The sequence below is a fragment of the Hyperoodon ampullatus genome (genome assembly GCF_949752795.1).
Source record: "Hyperoodon ampullatus genome assembly, chromosome: 5".
Lineage (NCBI taxonomy): Eukaryota > Metazoa > Chordata > Mammalia > Artiodactyla > Ziphiidae > Hyperoodon > Hyperoodon ampullatus.
This window is the reverse complement of record NC_136918.1, coordinates 140,605,160-140,627,461: the sequence shown is the minus strand read 5'-3', so window position 1 is coordinate 140,627,461 and position 22,302 is coordinate 140,605,160. Positions and strand designations below refer to the sequence as shown.

Sequence of the window (22,302 nt, the reverse complement as noted above, 5' to 3'; positions counted from 1 at the left end):
TTCACTAACTTTTAAATTGTTGTCATTGTTGTTACCTGATGTGAACTTTATATTTCCTGTGAATATAATCTCCCCAAAGTCCAGTCTCAGGAGTCTTACATTTTAGGTAGAAAAAAGTATAAAAACCAAACTGAAAATTTTTCCAGAAAATACTTCAAAATAACGTGTTGTTTTGTATTCCTAATTATTCATTTATAGTTAAATATATTAAAGCACAGGTTCATTTCAATGTCAATAGCTATAAATCTAAAAATACTTTTCTTCTATTAGGTTGTTTACTATGTCATTGGCTGATCTAACAGAAACAAATCTAGATGGACATTTCCCCAGTGTGGCCTTAGAAAACGGCAGGAGGTCTGCAAAATGCCAGAGCAGCAGCCCAGGTTTTCCCAGGAACGGCAACGATTCCGACAAGAGTGTTGATTACAGCAGATCTCAGTGTTCCTGCAGAAGTTCAAGTTCTCACGATTATTCAGAAGACTTTCTCTCTGAATGTTCAGAAACCACGGCTAAAAAGAATGATTTAGAGAAGCCTGTAGTAAAAGAAAAAAAGGAGGAGAAGAAAAAGTATGTTTCTAAAATCTCCCAACCTAAAGGTAAGAAGCAAAATTTCCCAACCAAGACCAAATTTCTGGTTATAATGACATTATTATTTAATGCACTACTATCTGAAGTGGTCCATATTCAGTTTTATTTTTTCCCAGATTGTAAATTATAAACATTATAAGTGAATTTTCATAGAAGGAATGGGAAATAGAGAAATTAAGGATAATTACAAAATAACAGAAAGTTAGGCTTAAAACATAAAGCCTAGCCCTCTTGCCGTTTTTAGTTAACAGGTGGACTTGTTACAGAATACCACAGTACTTGGAATTCACTGGCCTCTTGCCTTTCATCTCAGCTGAAGAACCAAGGTCTCAGTCACCAGTGAAATGTAAATATCTGTCTCAGCACCCCAGGAAGATGGTGAGGCATATTGGCAAAGATGCTCTTTAGAAACAAGGATGGTTCAAAAGGCTGTTAATAATGTCATTTCCTTGTGGATTTTAAAAGTACTCCATCAGCTCCTAACTATCCAAATTGGGATTAGCTTTGCAACATCCTAGACCTCTTCACTCCCCGCCCCCTGCCCAGGTGGTGATTATTCCCAGGCAGGCAATCCTAGGCTTATAAATATTCCCTATGTAGAAATAGCTGGAACTCTTTTTCCACTGTGACCATCAGAACTGCCCAGTCAGTAGCTGGAAAATAATGAAGAGCCTACTCTAACTGGAGCACACGTAGTGTCACATTTACCCAGTACCTGCCTCCCATCCCCAGCCTGCCATGACCAGCTGTGCCTGGGACCCCCAGTGAAGATCTAGAATCTTCGATTGCCCTTCTTCCCAGCTATACAGCAGGGATTCTTCGTCTAAGACCCACATCTGCAAACCCCAGGGAATCCTTTGCTTTTTTTTTTTTTTTTTGCGGTACGTGGGCCTCTCACCGCTGCGGCCTCTCCCACCGCGGAACACAGGCTCTGGACACGCAGGCCCAGCGGCCATGGCCCACGGGCCCAGCTGCTCCGCAGCATGTGGGATCCTCCCGGACCGGGGCACGAACCCACGCCCCCTGCATCGGCAGGCAGACTCCCAACCACTGCACCACCAGGGAAGCCCTCCTTTGCATTTTTGTGTGTATTTATTTGCGTTTGTGAACTTTCTAGGGAGAAGGACCCATAGTTTTCATACAGATTCTCGAAGGGTTAACAGCCCTTTCTCTGGAGAGGTGGGAGTCCCTCACATCCTGGCAAGGCCCAGGGCAGAAGACTCTGTCATGGGAAGTCTGTTCAGGCATTTGTAGAGATAATCACAACAGCACATACATCACGGACAGGCTCTACAGTCATGCTCCCTCAGCCACATTTGAAATTTACAAAACTCTGAAAACCAAACGTTTTTTATATCTTTGGCACCAACACTGATTTGGCAACAAAAACCTGATTTGAACTGACATGAGACTGATCTTTATTTATTTCACTTTGTGTGAAATATAATCGTATAAATTTCACTACAAAAATATTCACTACAAAAACAAAGCGTGATGTCCCCAGCCCTACTGGGCATACTTTGGAAAATACTATATATGCATCATGAAGAATAAACCCCCCAAAATTCAGAAACAGTTTGGCCCCAGGGGTTTATGACAAGAAATCCTCAAATGATATACTACATCTTACATGGAGTCTGGGCTTTTGTGGGACTGCGTGAGAATGCAGTTAGCATTTATAAAACCATTTCTACAAGAAACGAACGGTATTTTGAGTTCTAAGCACCTTATAATTTGAGTTTTAAAAACTGATTCCTCATTTATTTATTCCACAAATATTTATTGTGTCCTTTATGCAAGATACCTGCTCATAAATTGGGAGCAGCCTAAATGAACTGTCACTTCACAGTGGACTAGAACCTAAATTCCATGATCTGAGGGAGGGCTTGCTCTCCCTTGGGTACGCTTTCGTGTATGAATACTCTGAAATTATTTTAAGTAAATCTTGGCTGCATCATTAACCCAAACTATATGTCCCTGAGGGTCCTCGTACCGGTGTATGATGACCTTAAAACACTCATTGTAACATCAAGTTTGTCACAGAATGATAAAAGTGTCTCTTGGTTTATTCTTTTATTCTTTTGTTCTCTCCCAGCTCATGTTTTGCAAGTGTTTGCCAAAAAAAATTAATCAGCAAGTAATTGATGAATTAATGCTGGGGTAATGTAATTCTAACCCAAAGCAAAAAGGCGTTACGTTTTAGCCAGTGCAGTCCGTTCTCCAGTGAAGGTTCGATTTCTGTTCAGCTTTCTTATATATAAAAGTAGACCTCTGACCCTCAGGGGCTGGTAACCCTGGATCAGGAACCACCACTACAGACCCAGAATTCACTCAAGAATAGTAACATCAGAGATTATTTTCAATTCCCATCTTAGAAAAGTAAATTTTATGGCAGAAAAACATTTCATAGAGAAAAATTATAGGGATAAAAAGAGGACTTCAATATGATAGGATATTTGCTCTGGTCAGATATTGGAGATTTACTTGAATCAATGTAAATAGCGAGCAATATATTTCTATAATTTGATTTTCAAAACATGGTTATTTCTTCCTTTTGTAGAAAAATGTACTTTCAGAATTCCTTCAATTATATATCCTTCCTTGATGTGTTTTGTCAATACAATGCTAAAATATGTGATAGTCATTCAAAAACTGGTATACAAAAAAAAGTTATTTTACTGCATTCAATTGCTCTGGACAGCTTTTGCCCTGTTGTCTTTAGTCAGGGGAAGGTGGAAGCCCTGCGGTGGGGTTGAAGGGATGCACTCTCCAACACTAATGCCAGGGCTCTGGAGAACAGGAAGGGGAAAGGCCTGTCTTTGAACCTCTTCTTACCCTGGTCCTTGAAGGAAGTGAGCTACGTCTTTTAAGGTGACCTGGAAGAGAGAGAGAACCCAGCAGAGGGCAGAGCCAGCGCCAGCAGGGACATGGCTCAGGCTAAGGACCAGAACAAGACTGAGGGTGTGGAAGACTTCGGGAAAGGAATGGGACCGAGAGACCAAAGAGGAAAGTGACCAGGAGACGGGGCTACGACGGGGCCAGGGAAAATGGGGGAAGAGACAGCATGGGTACAGCAGTGAGACAGGAGGACAATCGTGCTTTTAAAAGGAGGGGCTGAGGGTGAGGATGCACCTGGGGAAATGGACGGGCTGGAGCCAGTGAAGAGGCGAGTGCGGGGCTGTCCTTAGGTCTGTTCAAAAGAGCACAGTTGGGCTTCCCTGGTGGCTCAGTGGTTGAGAGTCCGCCTGCCGATACAGGGGACACGGGTTCGTGCTCCAGTCTGGGAAGATCCCACATGCCGCGGAGTAGCTGGGCCCGTGAGCCATGGCCGCTGAGCCTGCGTGTCCGGAGCCTGTCGGGAGAGGCCACAACAGTGAGAGGCCCACGTACCTCAAAAAAAAAAAAAAAAAAAGAGCACAGTTCACTCTTTGTAGTGGGAAGCACGCCTACTTTTAAGCAATGAGAAGAGTCCCTTTTTGGCTAACATGGACTTAAAGGTACATGTTTTTGGTGAATTAAGTGTTTTAGCTTAGTGGCTTAACAATTAGTTATCTTAAGAGTAGCTTAATCATTCAGCTAAATCTGCCTTATTGTGTGAAATGGGACAGAAATTGTAAGCTTTACCATTCTTATGTATAGGTTAGGATAATGAGATATAAATCTTTAAGGATTAAACCCTATTTCAAGTTTCCTAACCTTTATTATTATGCAAGTATGCATGACATATATAGTATGAATTAATTCTACATCACTCAAATGCAAGTGGGATATTTACCTTTCTGAAGCAAAACAATCTGGTTCATTCTCTCACGCGCACCCACTAGGGTAGATAAGACATTGAATCTCAGTCATGTTTGGGGAGTGAAGGGAGTATGGGGGGCCTTACACAGACAAGGACATTTGGGGAAGGGTCTCTGGCTCTTCCATTTTCATCACGTCTGTGTTTCTTGTCCAGGCCCATGTGATCTTTAAAAGGCTGACACCTCCTGTTTTCGAAGCACCCAGGCCCTCAGTGCACATCTTGACCTGGGGCCTTGGCCTGTGCCCCATGCCCGTGGGGTTTAGTCCCCACTCATGCTGACTCTGCCCTCCCATCACTCGAGTCCAGCGTGAGGTGGGGACACAAGCCTCCAGTGCCCACGGAACCCACCACCCCTCATCCCTCCAGGCTCAGGAGAATCTCTTTCTCCTCCACGGTCACACCACCCAAGAGCTGGAAGGCATCACAAGCTGGGGTCAAGTTCAATCATGCTGGACATGGTGTGGAGCCTGAGAGCCCTCACCCACCCCTGTTTTCATCCAGCCTGATCCACACTGCCTGGGTCTAGAACTCCCCCAGCCAGTGCCCAAGGTATTAAGAGTGTCCGGCCTGAAACAACCGCAGACACCTCTTCTCTGGCCTTCTAGTAGGTGTCTTAGAGTCTGACCTCTGCTTCCCAGTTTTCAGTGTGCTCAAAAGTCTATTCCAAGATACTCAAGTATTCAACCATAGCCCCTACTACATTGTTCCCAGTGGGAAAATAAAAACCTCTGGGGGTGTAGTTGTAAAGACAGTCCATTGGTTATTGATTTGATACCGATCCTGTGGTCATTGTGAAATCTGTGTGGTCTGTCATGCTCAAGATTCACATGCTTTATCCTCAGAAAGCATCTTCTGTTTCTTTTGACTCATTGTTTCCATCACAGGCAGAACTGCCTTTCCCACCACCTAGACCAAACACGCTAAGCCACGTCTCAGATGATGTGTCCACGCTTGGCCAATAGCTTAGGGTTAGGACTCCAGTGACACTGGCCACTAAGAGCCTTTCTCTCTCCAGGATGAGGACCATTTTGTGTGTGTGTGTGTGTGTGTGTGTGTGTGTGTGTGTTTGTGGTATGCAGGCCTCTCACTGTTGTGGCCTCTCCCGCTGCGGAGCACAGGCTCCGGACGCACAGGCTCAGTGGCCATGGCTCACGGGCCCAGCCTCTCTGCGGCATGTGGGATCTTCCCAGACCGGGGCACAAACCCGTGTCCCCTGCATCGGCAGGCGGACTCTCAACCACTGCGCCACCAGGGAAGCCCGAGGACCATATTTTTTTTAGATTCTAGAATCCAGTTTCAATCTTCTCAGAGTATAGATATACTAATATGTGCACATGCACACACACATATATTTACATACACAGATGCACATATGAATATCATACAGATGCACATACAATACATATGGGGCAGGGACAAAGGTACATAGACGTGAGTCTGTCTCACCACTTAGCAGCTGTGTGCCCATTGATAAGTGACATCACTCAGCACAGTTTTTTCATCTTCAAAATGGGATAGTAATACAATGAGGTTACACATACATTTGACATACTCGAATTCGGTTACATAAGCTTCATGTAATATCGTTTAGATGCTTTTTGCTCAAAACAGACTCCCAAATACAAACCATCTAAGTAGTTAATTTAGTGCTCACCCAAAAGTAACAGAGGAAAAATTGGTTGTGTTGGGTTTATTGAGAGATGGAATCCTTATATGAATACTCTAAGCAGTTTAATGGCTTTTTAAGGTTCTTTTTAAATATATGAGATCATCATATATATAACATTAGGCTCTAATGTTTCACTCTGATTGCCTTGTAACGTTTTGTTGGAAGAATTATGTCAGATAATCTACATAAAGCATTTAATTCCATGCTTCACATACAGTAAACCCTTAGTAAATGTTATCGAGTATTATGATTTTTAGTATACCTTTTATGATAGAAATAAGTACAGGTTTTAGAGTCATAGAAGACCTGGTTTTCAGTTCATTTTATGTTACTTTGTGGTTATGTAACCTTTGACAAATGACTTATAATCTCCAGCTATAAAACAGACTGCTACTGATGTTAAAGGATTGTATTAAATGAGATACCTAAATACAAAGTACCTAGCCTAAAGCATGGGTATTCATTCAGTGTTAGTTCCTTCCCCTTCTAGTTTGCGTGTGTGTATGTATATGTGTGAGGGCAGGGGGTGGGGGGTATTACACACGCCTGTATATTTACATATCTACATATCTATATACACATTACTAGTAACAAACTGGATTGTTTGCTTACACAGGCCAGAAGGAAATCTCGGTGGAGAAAAAGCACAACTGGAATGCACCATTTTTAAATTCTCAGATCAGTGTGGCTGCCCAGAGACGAGATGCCATGGCTCACCGCATACTCTCAGCGAGGCTTCATAAGATTAAAGAAATGAAGAATGAATTAGCTGATCTACACTGCAAACTGGAGGCCACAGTCATAGAAAACCAATTTCTGAAACAACTCCAGCTTAAGCACTTGAAAGCTATAGGAAAATATGAGAATTCACAAAATAATCTACCTCAAACTGTGGTTAAACATCAGACCGAAGTAAAAAATTTAAGGCAGCTACTCAGGAAATCCCAGGGAAAGGAAAGAGCCGTGGCTATGAAACTTAGAGAAACAGACAGCGAGCTGTTGAAGACTAAAGATGACTTGCAGGCACTGCAGAAGCTTTCTGAAGACAAAAATCTTGCAGAGAGGGATGAGCTTACTCAAAGATTGTCTGTTCTTACAACAAAAATGGAGGGAAATGACAAACAAATACAGGTCTGTATTTCAGAGGTCTAGAAACATTAAGTTTCCAAAGTTAATAGAGAGAGGGTGCGCATTCATCATATATGCCTGTGGAATGAAGCACTACCAGCTGCTGTGCTGAGCAAGAGCAAACGGATGGTGGTGTCTGATGGGGAGGGGGCGGGGAAGGGGAAGGGGAAGGGGCACAGGAGAGAGAGAAACAGCTCCTTCTGTTGTGCACTGAGCGAGAGGTCCTGTGGCTATGTTACCCAACCGAACTCGGGTCCGCCCGCCCGTGCACAGTAAAGCCAATGTACTGACACCGGGCTGTAGTGAAGGAAGGTGTTTACTGCAGACACCAAGCAAGGAGTCCAGGCAGCTACTGCTCAAAAGGCCCAAACTCCCTGATGGCTTTCAGGGAGAGGCTTTTAAAGACAGGGTGAGGGAGGGGGGACGTGGGCTGCGTGATCACCCCGTGGACGCTCTTCTGATTGGTTGGTGGTGAGGTCATCGGGAGCCAGCATCAGCAACCTTCTGGTTCCAACCCGACTGCGGTCTCCGTGCTGGTGGGCAGCATGCAGTTAACTTCTCCCACCTGATGGGGTTTCAGTATCTACAGAACAGCTCACAGGACATGGCTCAGAATATTAACTGTAGGCCCCGAGGAGGGACTAAAGGTCCTTTACTTTGTTTAATGGCTGAACTGTTATACTTTGTCTTTTTGACTATTTTCCTTTCCTTCTGCATTTTCTCATTTCTCTGATTAAATTTACTCTTTGGAACTCAGGAAAGGCCTAAGAGGATAAAGCTTTTCTACAGACCAGAGGCAGGCGGAAGACACTGCAGGGGGTGGGCTGAGGGGTTCTGTCCCGGGAAGGCCCGGTGCGGTTCTGCTCAGCTACAGCTGGGCTCATTTATCTGGAAATGACCGTTCTCTCGGGCAGTCCAGCTGCTGAGGTCAGGGGAGTTTGTTCACACGCTGAAGGAGGTTGTGCTGTGCTGTGTTGTGGGAAGCCTCTCCTAGAAAGCAAGCCCCTACTCCAAACTGCCTTCTTAAAAGGCTACTTCCCTAAACCCTGAGTGCATCTCCTCGCCACCCCTCTCCTTTTTCTCTCCCTCATCGGTCTGTTGAGACATTTCTAATGTCCTAGAAATAGAAAATCTCCCCAGGTAATATTCCTGGGGACAGATAGGGAAAAGGAATTTAAATAATTTTAGAAATGAATAGATAGATATTCCTCAAGGGTGCATGGTGGTCAAAAGCCTGGGGATCACATTACAACGGATGATTTGGGAGAACACTCTGATCATATTGAGAATTCTGCCTATTTTACATTTACATTACATTACGTTACATTACATAGTTTTGGTCTCTATGGACATAAACACAAATGGAAGTAATTTACTGTTTAATTCCCTAATGGTGAGAGACAAGTATTTTCAATGATCTTGAAATAATAATAAGATATCAAGTTCCGTTCAGCCACTTTTTTTTCTGTTATTTCTTTTTTGGTGAAACCCTGCTCTATTTTCAAAGAGAATTTTCTCACATAAAATGGATATGGGAGCTACAGGAAATAATGAGCCACCTCATTTTTCATTCATGTAAATAGTGTACCAAACTTCTAACGTTTGGCCTTTCAGATAGGATTGGATCCATCTTAGCATCTGTCATGTGAAAATAAATGTATTTGTATCTCATCTACATATTTTTTACACAAACATGTTTAAGTAGCTCATGTTTTTATACTACAACCAAAACCAAAAAGAATTTGAGAATTAATTAGCTATTTTCTTATCGGAGGCACTTGGTTGTATGGGAAATTTCATTTGGTTGTAGGGCATTTGGTGGGAGAAAAAGTTTGTGGGCCAAAACATGTCGGTATTTTTTTTAATGTTAATATGTTAGGAAATGGGATTTTTAGCGATTATTTCATCCTATTAACTTACCATATTTTCCACTTTAATGAGAAAGTATTAATGTTGTAATGAGGGAAACCACACTTTATGGAAAAGAAGGAAAGAAAAGGCCTTTTGGCCAAGCTCCTGTCAAAGTCCCGCTCAAACAGTTCTCCAGTGAAACAGTTCTCGTTCCACAGAGAAGGTGAACATGCAACAGTGAGTCCTTCGTATTTATAGATGGTTACTGTGCTAAGTCAGTCGTTTCACTGGCATATAATCCATCCACGTGGTGTGGCTCTGGGGGAGCCCATCATAACTTCCCGTCTCAGTTATCTGAGAATCACAGTCCGAGCCTGACGGTCTGCACTGACGCTGGTCAACCCTTTGGCAAGAGAGACTTGAAAGGTTTTCACGGAGTGGACCATGCTAAGTTAGCGGTGTACTTCATTTCAACAGAACTGCTTAGGTTTAGTTGTAAAGTATAACGTTGATTTTACTTATTGACTTTTCAGGATCTGTTCCAAAATTTTTTTTTTACCAAATTCCAGAGTGTAAAAAACATTAGGCTGGAAACATGATATTTATTCCCTAGAGTTGGGATCTGGAATTTTTTGGCTTTTTGTGTGTGTGGTAATATTTAGTTCTAATATGTGTCCTCCAGACAAGCCATCCACTAAAATTGTATTAAAATTTTGGACTTTTCATAAATGTAATTAGTTCCATTACAGTCGAAGTTTTTTATAATACTACACTGGTTCCAGAGAGTTGAAATATATACTATTTTCAGAGCTTGGAGAAACAACTGAGGCTGAACAATAAAGCCTTTACTCGGCAGTTGGCCTTTGAGAACCAGAAGACCTTAGCAGCTCAAGCAGCTACAAAGACTCTGCAAATGGAAATAAAACACCTTCAACAAAAACTTAAGGTACTTCTTTCAAAGCAAAATGTAACAAAATTTGTGAAATGCTGCTTCCCAAACTATCAGAGCTATTTATGCCTAATATATCTTTAAATTACTTAACTTCAAGTATAGCTTTCTCAAATTAACTTTTTCCCCTACAACCATATGAACAAAGGATCTGAAATTATGAGAATCAGTTAACAGCCTGGTGAATATGTAATTAGAAAAATTAAAACTCTTGTCTATTCATTCACAAGACTTCTTATTATCATTTTTATCTCATCACATGAAGTAATATTGTACTTTGTTAACATTTCAGTGGAACCCAAAATAAGTTTTTCTATTTAAAAAAAATTCACTTATAACATTAAAATATTTAGAGTAATTTTTATGGCCCATAAATTCATTTTTTCATTTTTTTAATTGAAGTATAGTTGATTTACAATATTGTGTTAGTTTCAGGTATATAGCAAAGTGATGCAGTTATTTTTTTTCAGGTTATTTTCCATTATTGTTTATTACAAGATATCGAATATTGTTCTCTGTGTTGTACAGTTAAATCCTTGTTGCTTATCTACTTTATATATACATAAATTCATTTTAAGGCATCACTTGCAAATATGCTTACAACACTGTCTTTTTTTTTGTTTTTTTTTCTTTTTTTTGCTGTACGTGGGCCTCTCACTGCTGTGGTCTCTTCCCGTTGCGGAGCACAGGCTCCGGACGCGCAGGCTCAGCGGCCATGGCTCACGGACCCAGCCGCTCCGCGGCATGTGGGATCCTCCCGGACCGTGGCACGAACCTGTGTCCCCTGCATCGGCAGGCGGACTCTCAACCACTGCGCCACCAGGGAAGCCCCAAAACTGTCTTTTAAAATGTGCCCTCACTTGGAGAGTATTATGCTAAGTGAAAAGTCAGACAGAGAAAGACAAATACTCTATGATATCACTTATTTGTGGAATCTAAAAAATACAACTAGTGAATATAACAAAAAAGAAGCAGACTCACAGACAGAACAAACTAGTGGTTACCAGTGGGGAGAGGGAAGGGGGAGGGGCAATATAGGGGTAGGGGAGTAAGAGGTTCAAATTATTAGGTATAAAATAAGATACAAGGATGTATTGTACAACACAGGGAATATAGCCAATATTTTATAATAACTATAAATGGAGTTTAACCCTTAAAAATTGTGAATCACTATACTGTACACCTGTAACATATAATATTGTACAGCAACTATACTTCAGTTTTTTAAAAATCTGCCCTAAAAGTGAGACTTAAAAATGTTTTCTTTGGGGAGTTCCCTGGCGGTCCAGTGGTTAAGACTCAGCACTTTCACTGCCGGGCCCCAGGTTCCATCCCTAGTTGGGGAACTAAGATCCCACAAGCTGTGCAGTGCGGCCAAAAGAAGAAAAAAAAAATTTTTTTTAATTTACTTTTCAGACTTTTGTTCTTTCTGCCTTTACGATTTCTAAAATGTGCAACAAGTTGGAAGAGCTAGATAAAATACTTAAGAAATATAGGTCGTTCAAGCCTCAGTAAATCTTAAGCATGATACTTTAAGACAAGAATCTTTAGCTTTTATGACAACTAGGAAATACAGTGGGCTTCCCTGGTGGCGCAGTCGTTGAGAGTCCGCCTGCCGATGCAGGGGACACAGGTTCGTGCCCCGGTCCGGGAAGATCCCACATGCCGCGGAGCGGCTGGGCCCGTGAGCCATGGCCACTGAGCCTGCGCGTCCAGAGCCTGTGCTCCGCAACGGGAGAGGCCACAACAGTGAGAGGCCCGCATACCACACACACACACAAAAATAGGAAATACAGGTTTCCCGGGAGCCTTGAGAGCACTCAGAGACAGGGAAGAAAGTTGGATGTAAACTCTCCCTTTGTAAAGCAGGGAAAAGAGTTCTGTTTCATTCTTCTCTGGAGCCTCAGGAAACTTCAGAGAGAAGAATATGCCAGAAAATGGGCGTGGCTATAGGAACTACCTTAGAAGTCTAACAGAAGAGGCTTCAAGATCCACTGGTCAAAGCAAACACACACATATATGGAGACACAATCAGGGAATTTTAAAATAAAGTTTGTGCTTTCATATGCAGCCATGTGCACATATATACTATACGGTCATTAAAAAAACAATTTTGACAGGAGAAAAGCTTAATTAATGAAATGCTTAATGAAAAGAAAGATACAAAATTCTATATACAGTAAGATCCAAATTTATTTTTAAAAAGAAAAGTAAATATATGCAATGGATTTCTGTGCATCTGTAAAATGGAATGAGGGTTCTTTATACTGTAATATGGAGTAATCGCCAGGATATATTGATAAGTGAAAAAAGGAAGGCAGAGGGAAGTGTGTAGTATGCCATCATGTAAGAAAAGGAGACAATACAAATATATCTACAAATTTGCTTACGTTTTGAAAAAAGCATAGTAGGATAATAGTGGAAATGGGGAGAAAATAGAGTAGAAGGGACAGCTATAGAACCTAGATTTCCTTGAATATCTTTTTGGTAGATTTGACTTTGGAAATATGTAAATATTTTGTGTAATCATGAAGCAGAGTGAAATGTAAAAAAAAAAAAATCAAAAACTTTCCCTAAAAATCCAGAGTATAATGAAAAAAAAAAAATGAGCCCACTGTGTATTCCGGTGTAGGCATAATGTCACAGTGAGACACCATTCCAAGAGACTTAAAACACATAAATTTCACTGCATATGCCTAGTGAAATACACTCTTGATGACAGAGTGGTACGGTTATTTTGAGACTGTTGTATATATCTTATGGGATAAAGCACATAATGAACTATGTTGGTGTCATTGAGAACTGGGATTTGGGGGATGGAAGAAAGAAAATACAGAAGTAAGATAAGGTCAAATAAAAATCCTGTAGTCCTGATTGTGAACTGAAGTGAAAGTATGATTTTATGATACATTTTTATCTTTAAAAATAAATACATATTTCCTAATGTGACCCACTCAGTAACAATGAATACCCCTAATGACATACTATCGTCTTCAAAATCCATAACTCACTAAAAAGAACTAAGGCACCTTAAAAAAATTCTAGGTCTGGAGCATGAACTATACTATGTGAGCCTGAGACATATAGAGAAGCAAGGAAACTACAAAGAACCATGAGGGTAATGTCAAAGAGATTCAGGAGCCAAAGATGGTTCTTACTGGCCAAAGATGGGGCAATTTAGGATCAGTAAAGATAACTGTGTGAGTTGAAACTTAGCAAATATACAGAAATCAGAAAGTTCATAAGGATATTTACAAAACAAAACACCTCAGTGATTACTCAGTCACCTTTAGAGGGTGCTAGGGAACCAGCACACTATTTCAAAAACTGGTAAATAAAGGAAAAGAAACAATTACTTTTACCTTTCCTATACTCAGAGTAACCAAATAATTTGTGCAAAGGGAAGACCTTCCTTGTAAAGGCATTCCCATCGATAATGAAGAAGGAATGAAAGGATGAGAATATCACTATTTTGGAACTTCTAATGAAATAGTGGATCTGAGCAATGATCGTCACAAAGGGAAACCATCCGATGCTATGCACTTCCTGACAGACGTACACACCTCCACCTAGGGAGTACTATTGCCAGAAAAACCATACCTAGATCTGATTAAACATTTAGCTCTAACAACCAATTTAAGAGAAATATGGTAGCAGGGGAACATGATAAGCAACACGTCAGGGATGCGATCAGCACCATCAGACTGTGGCAACTTCTACAGCACAAACCACCCTGTTTCCACAACAAATAAATATCAACGTGAAACAAATAAAAGAGATGAGGGTGGGAACTTATAGATTAAAAGAGACTGTGAGGAAAAACTCAACAACCAAAAAACAAATAACCCAATTCAAAAATGGGGCTTCCCTGGTGGCTAAGTGGTTAAGAATCCGCCTGCCAATGCAGGGGACACGGGTTTGAGCCCTGGCCCGGGAAGATCCCACATGCCGCAGAGCAACTAAGCCCGTGTGCCACAACTACTGAGCCTGCACTCTAGAGCCCGCGAGCCACAACTACTGAAGCCCTTGCGCCTAGAGCCCGTGCCCCACAACAAGAGAAGCCACCGCAATGAGAAGCCCACGCACCACAACAAAGAGTAGCCTCCACTCGCCGCAACTAGAGAAAGCCCGTGCGCAGCAACGAAGACCCAATGCAGCCAAAAATTAATTAATTAATTAATTAAAAATATATATATATTGGGCTTCCCTGGTGGCGCAGTGGTTGAGAGTCCGCCTGCCGATGCAGGGGACACGGGTTCGTGCCCCTGTCCGGGAAGATCCCACGTGCCGCGGAGCGGCTGGGCCCGTGAGCCATGGCCGCTGGGCCTGCGCGTCCGGAGCCTGTGCTCCGCAGCGGGAGAGGCCACAGCAGTGAGAGGCCCGTGTACCGCAAAAAAAAATATATATATATATATTGTCCACGTCACAATGGTTTGTTACTCTGTTAAAAAGCTAGTGCTGGGGCTTCCCTGGTGGCACAGTGGTTGAGAGTCCTGCTGCCGATGCAGGGGACACGGGATCATGTCCTGGTCCGGGAAGATCCCACATGCCGTGAAGCGGCTGGGCCCGTGAGCCATGGCCGCTGAGCCTGCGCGTCCGGAGCCTGTGCTCCACAACAGGAGAGGCCACAACAGTGAGAGGCCCACATACCGCAAAAAAAAAAAAAAAAAAAAGCTAGGGCTTTTTTTTTTTTAAGCTAGTGCTTTTTGATGTGGGGAATGATATATAAAGATATGGCCCATTTCTGTTTCTGCTGGAACCTATAGATTTTATTCAAAGAACACTGAGCTCACTTTAAATTGTTTTTTTTTTACAAGAAATCAAGGTTGATAAAAGCAAACAGTTATAGAAATATTGGTATTGTGGTTCTCTTTAGGAGAAGGGTCGAGAGCTGGAAATTAGAAACATCTATACTAACCAGATACTTAGAAATTTACGTGACAAAGAAGATTATCCAAAAGGTAAAGTATGTTTTAATTATTTTTGCTCGAAATCTATTTTGAAGTATCTAGTCAGATTTTCTAACTTATATCACCAAGATAACAGACATTTTAAAAACTCGTTTTGTTAAGCATTGAGACACATTTTGTGATTCTAGAATAACAAAACTGTGACATGGTTGAAACAGCTAGAAGAGAAAAGAGAGGCTTTCCCGTGTTCCCATCCTCCACTCAGTCTTTTATGTCCTTACTTGGGTGAATGAGAGGGTAACTTTCAACTTGATGCAAAATGCCTGCCAAATACTGGACTTTCTAGGTAGACCTGTTAGCCACTGTGTGGATTTTTAAGGTTAACTTTATTTAGGTACAGTTTACCCCAATATGATGCACCTGTTTTAAGCGTGCAATTCCATGGGTTTTGACAAGTGCTTATACCCATGTAACCACCACCTCCCTCAAGATTTAGAACACCCACCCATCTCCTCAGGAGGTGCCCCCTCATGCCCCTGGCAGTCAGGGGTCCCCCAGCCCCAGCCCAAGACAACCTCGGATTTCCTCGGTCACAATAGTTCAGTTTGCCTGTTCCATAATTTCATGAGTGGGTCCTCTTTGGTGTCTGGCTTCTCTTGGCCAGCATGTTTTTGAGACGCATCTATGCTGTGCTACTATCATTAGTTTGTACCTTTTAATTGCTGAGTAGTATCTTTTCCTTCAAGACAGGATGTACTTATTCCCTCCCCCGCAAGATCTCCCAGCATAAGATTCTGCTCAGAAGAGGCACAATAGGAACACTTGCCTCTCATTTTGCTACAAGTAACTATGTGTTTACTTTTCAAGGCAACAGCCTCACATTTCCTTGACTGCCTTTGTTTGCTTTTGGTTTATAATCCAGAACAACAGCCAGCAGAGAAGATGATAAAATCAAACATGGGGTCATTTAAATGGGATAACACTTCAAGGAAAGTCACTACTGGGTTTAACGTTCATGCACTTTAGTGTGGGCAACCCAACCATCGATACCCAAGAGCTCTGACACAGGAGGCACAATGGCGCACCCTCTCACAACTGCACGGCTACGGTTTTGAATCCCTTCTGCCAGCAGGGACAGCCGTGTCCTCCAATGGCAATGCCGACTCATCCTAACGCCTGCTTCTTTGGTACTTTACCACTGTGATAGCCATAACCTCTGGGGCCCAAAATAAGACAAAACAGGCGACATGCTAGGGGAAAAAGTGAAACTGGCAAATGTTATACATTTACTGAAAATCTTTAGAAAACATCTACTATACTTTGTTTTATAATTACATTACAAACTTCAGTTGTTATTTTATATTTAAAGTCAACATTGCTTCCAAATGTAAAATATGTTTCTTACATATAATACACCTGTTCTGTAGTTTCTTCAACAAAGTCAGTACAAGCAGACAGGAAAAGTGTTTCATTTACAAGTATGCGACACCAGGAAACCCAAAAATCGGAAGATGTTCCATCTTTGACAACTAAGGTACAGCAAATTTGAATTCTTGCAGTGTCTAATTAAACATATCTTTACAAAAATAAGCTCTACTCACTTGTTCTATACAAAAAGTATTTGTATTCATTAAATAAAACACAATTTAAAATTACCTCTACTGCCAAAAATATGTTTTTGCCACTTTTCTAAATTATAGGGTAAAAAGACAAGAGGAAACATTGGTCATAAAGAAAAATCGATTGAAATAATCCATGCAAGTCCTCACTGTATCAGTAAACTACCAAACCAAGAGGATTCCAAGAGAAAATATGAAGGTAACTTTAACAACTTTCAAAAGTCTCCTTTACTTTTTTTTTTTTTTTGGCTGTGTTGGGTCTTCATTGCTGCATGCGGGCTTTTCTCTAGCTGCGGCAAGTGGGCTACTCTTCGTTGCGGTGTGCGGTCTTCTCATTGCAGTGGCATCTCTTGTTGCGGAGCATGGGGTCTAGGCGCAGGGGCTTCAGTAGTTGTGGCACGTGGACTCAGTAGTTGTGGCTTGTGGACTTAGTTGCTCCACGGCATGTGGGATCTTCCTGGACCAGGGCTCGAACCCGGGTCCCCTGCGTTGGCAGGCGGATTCCTAACCACTGCGCCACCAGGGAAGCCCCTCTCCTCTACTCTTACTTTATTTTTTTAACTTGTGAATTACTCAGTGTGTGTATAAAAGTATACATAAAACAGATATATTCAATTTAAAGAACTGTTATAAAACGAACTCCACTACCTGCTTAAGACGTGGAACATTACCATCCCCTGGGACACCCTGCGGGCTCTTCATAACCTTAACCCTCCCGCCGCTCACCACAGACAACCACGATCTTCCATTTCATGCCAGGTTTTCCACACAACTCCCGATCTCGTGTGTATTCTTAGACATCATGTTCAGTTTTGAAAAACTGAACCTCAAAGAAGATGCCCCTAAAGAAGATTCCAGAGCAGGCAGGCTGGGCGCAGCTTCCCTGAAGGCACCGAGGCCCAGCCAGGGCCAAGGTCATGCCGGGTCCTGGGAGCTGGGGACCCATCGGAGACGGGCAGCGGCAGGGCTGCTCTGCGGGTGGGGTGTGGGGAGAGGCCCCGTGTGCTGGGCTCCCCAGAGACAGCAGAGGGCTCTGTGCGGTGAAATGAGGGTCCTCAGCCCACCCAGGCTGCAGGCACCATAGGGAGGGCGACAGCTTGGCCAGGCCCCACGTGGTCAGGTCAGACCGAGGACACTGGAGGCTGGGGGGTTAGCGGGGCAGGGGCTTGGTGGTGCCAGCCCTTAATGCTTAAGCCCTTGGCCTGGTGCCCTCTGCGGTCCTGGGGCCTCCCTTCACCCTTCCTGCTGGTTCCTGTCACCCCTTCGCCACCAGGTCTCTTTCCTACCCTGTGTCCTTCCCTTTCCTGGTAAACGCCGTCATGTCCTACGAGCACAACCTCTACTGGCTTCTTGAGAACACTTGCGTGGAAGGTAAATCTGTGTGCATTTCCTCTGGAGATGTCATGTTTCTACTTAGACTTGATTAATAATTGACTGGAAAGAAAATTCTAGGCTGGAGATCATTTTCCCTCAGAACGTTGAAGACACTGCCCCATTGTTTCCATGTTAAGTTATTACTAAAGGGACATCTGGGCAACACCCCACCGGGCTGGGCGAGCACAACCTCCCTGGAAAGAGCCCCTCCGAGGGGCCCAGGGCCATGCCGGGAGGGGCTACCTCTTAGCAGTGAGGCCAGACTGCCTTTAGAATGAGGTTTAAATAACACCGAGGGTGGGCAGAACCCCTGGAAAGCCACTGGCTCCCGTACGGTTCCTTCTGTGGTCACTGGTCAGTTTACGTTTTCCACCTATTTTTTAGTCCACTTTGGTAATTTTTTTTAATAAACTTATTTTATTTATTTTTGGCTGCGTTGGGTCTTCATCGCTGCACGCGGGCTTTCTCTAGTTGCGGCGGGCAGGGGCTCCTCAGTTGTGGTGCGCGGGCTTCTCATTGCCGTGGCAGAGTACCAGCTCTAGGTGCGCCGGCTTCAGTAGTTGTGGCTCATGGGCTCTAGGTGCGCGGGCTCAGTAGTTGTGGCGCACGGGCTTAGTTGCTCCGCGGCATGTGGGATCTTCCCGGACCAGGGCTCGAACCCGTGTCCCCTGCATTGGCAAGCGGATTCTTAACCACTGCGCCACCAGGGAAGCCCCATTTTGGTAATTCTTACTGTCCTAGAAAGTTTCCTCATTCACTTGACAAATATTTTCTGCGCATATACTGTGTCAGGCACTGCTCCGGGCCCTGGGGACAATATGCCCCGCTCTCGGGAGCCTGTGCCCTTGGGGAAGACCTGTGGGGCTGCGAGGAGAGGGCGGTGGTGCTGGAAAGAAGGTCCCCACCGAGGAGGGGTCAGGGAAGGGACTGAGGGTGAGCTGACGGCAGCTCAGGAGACTAGAAGGAAGTGGTCCACGCGGAACCCCGAGAGGAAACGGTCCCACGGACGCTGGGCCCAGAGGAGGGGTCGCACAGGGGGCGACGAAGTAGAAGGTGGCGTGTCGGAGGGGACGGTGAGCAGGGCGCTTCGGCCACGGTGAGGACCGTGGAGCCGGGATGGAGCTGGTGCGGAGGAGGGACCAGAGCCACTCCTGGGCGGCAGCGGGGAGGCCAGGCGGGGCTGGGGAGGTCGTGGAAAATAAGTACTTTCCCCCATGTTCTCAAATGTTAACATTCTCATCAGGTATCACAGGGCATAATATTAACAGCTATATAGAGTTAATTGTACGTTTGACTGGCTTCCAGGCTCAGCATTCATTCTTTTTCTTTAAATCTACTTTTTTCAAACTTTTTATTTTATATTGGAGTACACCATTCTTGAAACATACTTCTTTCTCCTGCTAGTATTATTTTCATTTTCCTAGAGTATAAGTGAGTGATTTTATTCCAGAATGTAGCCACATGAGGAAATGTTCCAACTCTTTGCACACCCGATATTGTCCCCCCATCCTCCCTCACAAACGATGGCCTCACTGAGCGGTTCACTGTTAGCAATGCTGTTTGCTCAGAACCCGCGAGGGTCTGGTCCTCTGAGGAGGGGAGAGCTGCGCACAGGGCTTCCTCGGTGCCTGGGGAAGGATCTGCAGAGGAAGGGACATCTTTCCATACAACAGTATTCTGCGATCATCTCCTCCTGGCAGTGCATGCTCACCTCCTCATTCAGTAACTCAGTTTCCACAATCCCACGTGCTCTAATTCATTTAACCAGGAATCCCTGAATCAGGGAATCAGGATGTTTCACTCTTACTAAACCAGGCTATAGGACTTCCCTGGTGGTGCAGTGGTTAAGAATCTGCCTGCCAATGCGGGGGACACGGGTTTGAGCCCTGGTCCAGGAAGATCCCACATGCTGTGGAGCAACTAAGCCGGTGTGCCACCACTACGGAGCCTGAGCTCTAGAGCCTGCGAGCCACAACTACTGAGCCTGTGTGCTGCAACTACTGAAGCCCGCGTGCCTAGAACCCATGCTCCACAACAAGAGAAGCCACCGCAGTGAGAAGCCCGCGCACCGCAACAAATAGTAGCCCACGCTTGCCACAACTAGAGAAAGCCCATGCGCAGCAACGAAGACCCAATGCAGTCAAAAATTAAATAAATAAATTTATTGGGGAAAAAAACCCAAACAGGCTGCAGTGAACCTCCTTAGACGCATCTTTGTGCATTTTTGTAGGGTTTGGTTCTACAAGTGAAGTTGTTGGGTCTAAGAGCATGTTCACTTAAAATTTTGACAGATACTCTACCAAATTGCCATCCAAACTACATACCAGCTTACAAAGCCACCAATGGGGAACAAAAGTTCCAATTTCCCCATATTCTCTCCAACTCTGGAAATCATTTGCCAATTGGACGGGTAAAAAATATTCTCTTGTTTTAACGGGCACTACTTCTAGCTGGTGGTGTTGAACACCTATTAATAACATATTGGCAAAGTTTATGAATATCATTTTCTTTTGGTTTCATAATTCTCATTTATCTGGTATGTTCTAGGAAAGTATAACATTTCAAGCTTGTTAATACCACCTTTCCCTGTATTTTCTTTCCTTTTTGTCATTGTAATGTGCTTGTCGGTAGGTGTAAATAACTGTGCTCAACATGCCATCTTGAAATAGAAATCCATTAATTTTAAACATCAGTAAATTAACTATTTTTCTACAGGTTTATCAAAGGAAGAGGAAGATATGGAAGCACAGCCATCTCTGGAGAATATTGGACAAGAGAGAGAGAGAACAGAAGATCAAGAAAAGAAAACCACTTTAGTAAAAGAAGAACAGGAACTACCACCAAAAAGAATTCAAGTAATCCATCCCGAAGGGGAAAGTGGTCAGGAAGACGATACAGTAAATGAAAAGTCTGAAAGAAGTCCAGAAATAAGTGAAATGGGCGAAACGCCAGATAAAAATGCTGCTCCAAATATCAAAATACCCTTCAGACAAAGAAAACATTATTCATTCACAGAAGCAATCGAAAACTTGCATCATGGGCTTCCTGCCTCAGGCAGGCTGGCCAATGCAGGCAGCACGAGGTGCACTCATAGCACAGGCAAGCACCACAGCCACGGGGGAGAACTGAGGCTGGAGCATCCTACTGTCACCTATGAACCCTCTTTTGGTAAATCTTCCAGAACAAAAGCAAAAGACACAACTTTCAGAGAGAAGAAAAGCAGTCTAATGGAAGAACTCTTTGGATCAGGCTATGTCTTAAAAAATAACCAAACAAGCACTGCTGTTATGAAGGGGCCTGAGGAGACTTTGCAGAGTAAGAAGATGCATCATCTACCCCCTAGTCAGGCCTCCACCAGCAATGCTTTTGGAGATTCTAAAGTAACTGTGGTAAATTCTATTAAGTCATCTTCACCTACTCTGCATCATCTACCCCCTAGTCAGGCCTCCGCCAGCAATGCTTTTGGAGATTCTAAAGTAACTGTGGTAAATTCTATTAAGTCATCTTCACCTACAGAAGGAAAGTGAAAAATAAGTATTTAAATATATTCCAATATCCTAATCCACTCTGGTTTGATATTCTGGTTTTATGGGCCTTTAATCTTGTAGTTTTAATGTGTGTGTGTGTGTGTGTGTGTGTGTGTGTGTGTGTATGTGTGTGTTTTCAGTACTTAAATTGACTTTGAATAATTAAGGTTTTGTTTTATTGCTAATCTAATTTTTAAAAGTTCATTGTATATTAGCCAGTGACAACAAATACAAAATTACATCTTTTTTCTTCTACAACTGACACATGTCCGTTATCTTTTGGAAGACTGATTTATTACATGGCTTCAATATACTATGGGATTCCATAGCTAGTAAGTGTAAGTTAGTCAACCTAAGACATACACGTCATGCACGTAAGAACCTTATCAGGAATCAAATTACATTGTAACTTAAAAACACAGAAGCAGCTCTGAAAGGAAACAATGTAAGAAGCCTCTATTTAAAGAACAAAAAAAAGCACAGCAATTACCAAACTTGGTTTTATGAAAATTACTTTTGAGCATTCTCTTATTCAGCTAAACTGGGCATCTAATATCCTGCCCTCGTGGGTGACACTTTCCTCATATACACCCAAGATTCAGTATTTTTTATCTGTTGTATACCCTGTACCCTGACCCTTTTTGTTAATCTTGCTCTTTAAAAAGAGCACATTGGTATAATCAGTGTCCATGCAAGTTAGCTGCTCAGTCCTAATGAATATATTCATTATACTTAGAATATTTTATATTAGGACTATACAGAGGAGGCTGTACTCCCAATGTTAATCAATTAACTTACTTTCATTTATTTATAAGGGCAACTTATTTTCAATGTAGACCATACTATTTCCAAACATGTTTACGGGTTGGTGTGTAATACTGTCAA

The 22,302-nt window shown here is 43.0% G+C and overlaps 1 protein-coding gene across 1 annotated transcript; it reads left to right on the top strand.

The window, feature by feature from the left end:
* Positions 1-280: 280 nt before the first annotated feature.
* Positions 281-21,417, top strand: LCA5L (lebercilin LCA5 like; the record flags this gene model as incomplete). Its single annotated transcript, XM_079704409.1, has 8 exons — positions 281-596; positions 833-979; positions 6,676-7,190; positions 9,847-9,984; positions 14,864-14,948; positions 16,325-16,431; positions 16,598-16,715; positions 20,606-21,417. 8 exons carry the CDS (start codon positions 281-283, stop codon positions 21,415-21,417), a joined length of 2,238 nt encoding a protein of 745 aa, XP_079560535.1.
* Positions 21,418-22,302: the final 885 nt, after the last annotated feature.